This window comes from Curcuma longa, unplaced genomic scaffold (assembly GCF_044706935.1).
Source record: "Curcuma longa cultivar G26 ecotype Majalengka, Jawa Barat unplaced genomic scaffold, ITB_CL_G26_1.1 contig_6476, whole genome shotgun sequence".
NCBI lineage: Eukaryota > Viridiplantae > Streptophyta > Magnoliopsida > Zingiberales > Zingiberaceae > Curcuma > Curcuma longa.
This window is the reverse complement of record NW_027434678.1, coordinates 1-4,351: the sequence shown is the minus strand read 5'-3', so window position 1 is coordinate 4,351 and position 4,351 is coordinate 1. Positions and strand designations below refer to the sequence as shown.

The following is a 4,351-nucleotide window of genomic DNA, read 5'->3' as shown; positions in this document are numbered from 1 at the left end:
AGTTGTCATGTATTAAATCCTAAAAAAAATATATATTAAATCTAAATATGAAGAATTTTACTCTAACTCACCCTATTATCCCTTTAGATATCAGATTATGATTACTCTATAAAGAAAAAAAAATATTCTTCGCCTCAATTAATCACACTGAAAAAATAAATTAAAAAGAAATACATTTCGTGCATTACCACCCCTCATGTAACAGCCACGTATGCGCACTGCCGCACCGTATCTTCTGTGCGGCCCGAGGGATGCACCTGGCACGAATCGTGATGCTCCACCAACTCTAATCTGAACGCTTCATTAGAAGTATCCCTACGGTGCGACCATGCGGGGCGGTGCATGCATGTTTTCCCTCTCGCTTCCTCTACTTCGCTGTTCTCATTCTTTGCCATCCTCCAAAGCGATACCGTGAGCTCCTCGATATCGCCCCTCACGGCGGCGGCGGCGGGGGGAAAGGTGTCGGCTTTACAGGAATAGCTAGCGGTGCTTGGGTCGGCGGTGGAGGAGGATTAGATGTGGGCGTCGGGGGTGAACCTGGTGACGACGGTTATTGGTTTCGGGATGAGCGCCGCGTTCATCGTGTTCTTCTGCACGCGCCTCCTGTGCGGCCGCATCCGCTCCGCCGACTCCCACTCCACACCATTGGACCTCGAGCTCCGCTCCGATATCGACCAGGCGAGGCGAGTGGTAGGACTCTCACTTTTGTTGCTTCCGTAGCTTGAGTACCCTGCCTTGTTAGCTACACTTTGTTTTGCTATGAACTGTGAAGCGCACAACAGTTGTTTGATATATGCTCCCTGAGAAGATGTGATACTGGATTTGTCGATTTGACTCACCGGACATAGAGAAGGCGTACCGAGGCAAATTTCCCAGAGACTCACCTAAAGTTGAAATTTTTTTGATAGACACACCTACACCTAGTTTCAAATTTTTTTGAAAAAATCTAAATATGTCAGGATGCAAAATAAAATTGTCCAAGTAACATATCGATACTCTTATTTTGTATTTCATGCTTGGGAAGATCTTCATAATGACGTAATCAAATTGCCTTAATGGACATAAAACATGTAAAGCAAAAGGAAAACCATATTTCTCTCGGATCTAATAGTTTCTCTATTCCTCCAAACTGATAATATTCAGGCCCTCAATAATCTAGAAAGAAAAAAGCTTAATGTTCATAGCATTAAAGATATTTTGGCATTTAAGGAAAAAGTGAGAGGATCTAAAACCAAGTGTGGAAATTCCCAATTCTAGGTATGCCTTTTACATAGAGTAAACGTATTTGCTCCTGATTACAGACCTGAATTGTCTGCAAATTTATTGTTTATCTTGTTAAACAATGGGAAGTATTTTATAGTTCGGGAAAGCAATTTTCTTTGCGTTGAAATTACTTTCGTATAATAGTATCAATCTTATTTAATTTGTATTACCATTTGACATAGTAGAATGGTTGAGAAAGAATTCAATTCCAATATATATCAGTAGTGATTCCACATGAGTGGGTTTGTGCTTTGTTCCAAATGGAAATATGTAGATTGTAAATTGTAATATGCCAAGCAGAAGAGTCTTTCTCAATAATATATATTAGTGTCTCATTCTTGTGGAAATTAGCTTTTCCAAGTTATTATTCTTTGTTTCATATTAGAGTTTCTTCAGTAAAATATAGAATCATTTGATGCTCTTTAACTTAAAATTGTTTTTGCTGTAGACAACTTGTGTGATAACATCAATTTTTTTCTTCACTTGGACATTTTATGCACAAACATTGACAAATAGATGAAGGTTGATCATGAAAGATTGCTCATCTTGGTTATAAGAAATTTTGTTACTGGTTGGTGCACTTCAAATTTTTGGTAGAAAACGGAGTTTTAACTTAAAATGTTTTGTATGGTGTGATAGTGAAACACAACAGACAGCTCACATATTTGAATCTCACTGAAATATAGAATCTAATTATTTATATAGACTTTGTTTGATCAACAACATTATTTCATCAACAATCTAATTCCAACAGCTAGAAAACAGAATCATTGGCTTGGAACCTGTTCTTCTTGCTACCATTCCGACGGTGAAGTTTAAACGCGAAGACTTTTCTTCCAGAGAAGACATTCAGTAAGTGTCTAAGCCAATTTTTAATGTTGTTTAGATAAATTTGTTATATCTTTAACATAATTTTGTGACTCTTACAAATTTATTGATTATAAACTACTAGTGCTTAATCGGCTGGTTCTGTTTGCCTTGCTTTCGAAAAAAAGAATTGAAGTGTATAATAAGTTTGCTTGTACTTCAACAACAACAAGAAGCAGCAGCAGCTATATGCACAAACCATTTGAAGTTTGTTAAATGGATCTTATCCTATTGTAAATCACTAAGTCCCATATCCTTAGTAGTACTCTCATCATTTAGATTTCTTTCATTTAAGTATTCTTTGATCCCCATTTGCTCTCTTACATTTAGTTCATTTGAATTTTCTAGCTATCGGTTATTGAACATTTTGTCACATCTTTACCTGACTTCTATTATCTTGACCTATTTGGCATACATTTTAAACTACTTTGAAATATTTATCTTATTTCCCCTATTATTGTCAGGCATCCATCTCAATGCTCTCATCCCTATTATATCATATTTTTATATGTATTGTTTCTTGACTGCTAAAGAATCTCATTTGTCATATCATCATAATATGATGTTTTGTTTTACACTAAGGGTGCATGACAATAAGACAGGGCATTAGAAGTCTCATTTCATTTTAGGCTTAACCATTTTCCTATGAATTTCTATGTTTATTAAAAAATAGTCTTGTATTTTCATGATAAATTTTGAAAATCATCACATATCGGACTCAACTATTTTGGGGCCTGATACATGGATCTTATCCTTATATGGAACTCTATTAAAGACTATATCGCTAATAATATTTAGAATTATTAAACCACTTTTTATTATATTAATGAGAGTTTTCTTTGAAAATTTTCTCTATCTCTTATGCATTCAACTCTAATAGTAGAATTGATTCAAATCTTAATATTGCTTGAGAATATGGCAAAATCTATTTGTCGTTTTTGGTTGCCTGACTAAAACACAAACTCATAGGAGAACATTTTATGCAAATGTGAAGGTAGCTAGAGTGTAGTTTACTTCACTGGACTTTCACTTTCATATTGCTTTCACTTTCATATTCCTACACAGACTAATATACTCATCATAATATGAACTTTTGTTTTATTGTAAGACAAGGCATTCTGTTTAAATGTTTATCACGAGCTTGGTTGTCTGTCTTTCACTAATAATATTTAGCCACAGACTTTTGTTTTCTCTATATCTTATGTTCAACTCTAATAGTAGAATTGGTCCAAATCTTAATATTGACATATATTTGTCATTTTTGGTTGCCTTCCATATTTTATGCAAATGTGAAGGTCCCACTAGACCATTCACTTTCAAGTTATCTGCATGTTGTCTGACTTTTGTCCAACATTGGCCATGCAATTTCCCCCCACAAAGTTATCTGCATGTTTTTAGCACTGCAGATAACTTGCACGATTCATGGAAATTATTTTCCTTCACTGTTATTACCCATCAGCTGTCTTCATTTGAGCACGAGTATTAAATTTAGTTGCACTATTGTAAATTACTTGTCTTCACTAGGTGTTCAATTTGCTTAGGAGACTATGAGGAGAGAGAGATTCTGCGTGTCATGCCATCGTGCCATCACAATTTTCACCGTGCTTGTATCGATATATGGCTGCAAAAACAGACTACTTGTCCAATATGCAGATTTCCACTAAAAGAGTCCCTTGAAGTAAAATATGCTGCATCCCATTTGGTTGAAGAACAATCAGAGGCCAGTCTTCATGAGGTTTCTATCGACGATGATCAGTACGATCGATGGTTGCTTCCCAGTGGACAAAGGTCAGATCGAAATGAGAATAACCAGGAGATCCATGAATCTGAATCTGTGATTACTGAAGTACCATATGGCGAAGCAAGAACAGTGAGGACATAGCAGCTACAAACCACATTCTTTAAGCTCAGTACAAGTTATTGCATCCGAATGGTATCTTTGGCTTAACGCAATCATATTCCTAGGCTGTTTGGATGCATCAGCTGCTGAGGAACTTTCACAAACCCTGCAGGATGTTTCTGGGACTTCAGAGATCTGCAGACTTTTAAGACGAACACAACTAGGTACAATGTGCATTTTGCAGTCAGGAAAGATGGGAACATGAACTAGTCTGTGTAAGTTTTTTACAATCATCCTTTCTTCGATATATATACAAGAGCATGCATCATTCTCTAGCGAGGATATTTACATTTACAAATGTAGATGTATGTTCCATAGCAT

The 4,351-nt window shown here is 36.1% G+C and overlaps 1 protein-coding gene across 1 annotated transcript; it reads left to right on the top strand.

Moving 5' to 3' along the window:
• Positions 1-516: 516 nt before the first annotated feature.
• On the top strand, positions 517-4,012 carry LOC141819442 (putative RING-H2 finger protein ATL61). Its single transcript, XM_074706740.1, has 3 exons — positions 517-690; positions 2,018-2,115; positions 3,655-4,012. Exons 1-3 carry the CDS (start codon positions 517-519, stop codon positions 4,010-4,012), a joined length of 630 nt encoding a protein of 209 aa, XP_074562841.1.
• The last annotated feature ends 339 nt before the right edge of the window (positions 4,013-4,351 follow it).

What these genes read in the sequence shown, in the direction of transcription:
- LOC141819442 (XM_074706740.1), top strand. Translation starts at nt 517, where the DNA reads ATGTGGGCGTCGGGGGTGAACCTGGTGACGACGGTTATTGGTTTCGGG. An exon ending in TCGACCAGGCGAGGCGAGTG is followed by an intron (nt 691 to 2,017) that starts GTAGGACTCTCA and finishes TAATTCCAACAG; the next exon opens with CTAGAAAACAGAATCATTGG. An exon ending in TCTTCCAGAGAAGACATTCA is followed by an intron (nt 2,116 to 3,654) that starts GTAAGTGTCTAA and finishes TGTCTTCACTAG; the next exon opens with GTGTTCAATTTGCTTAGGAG.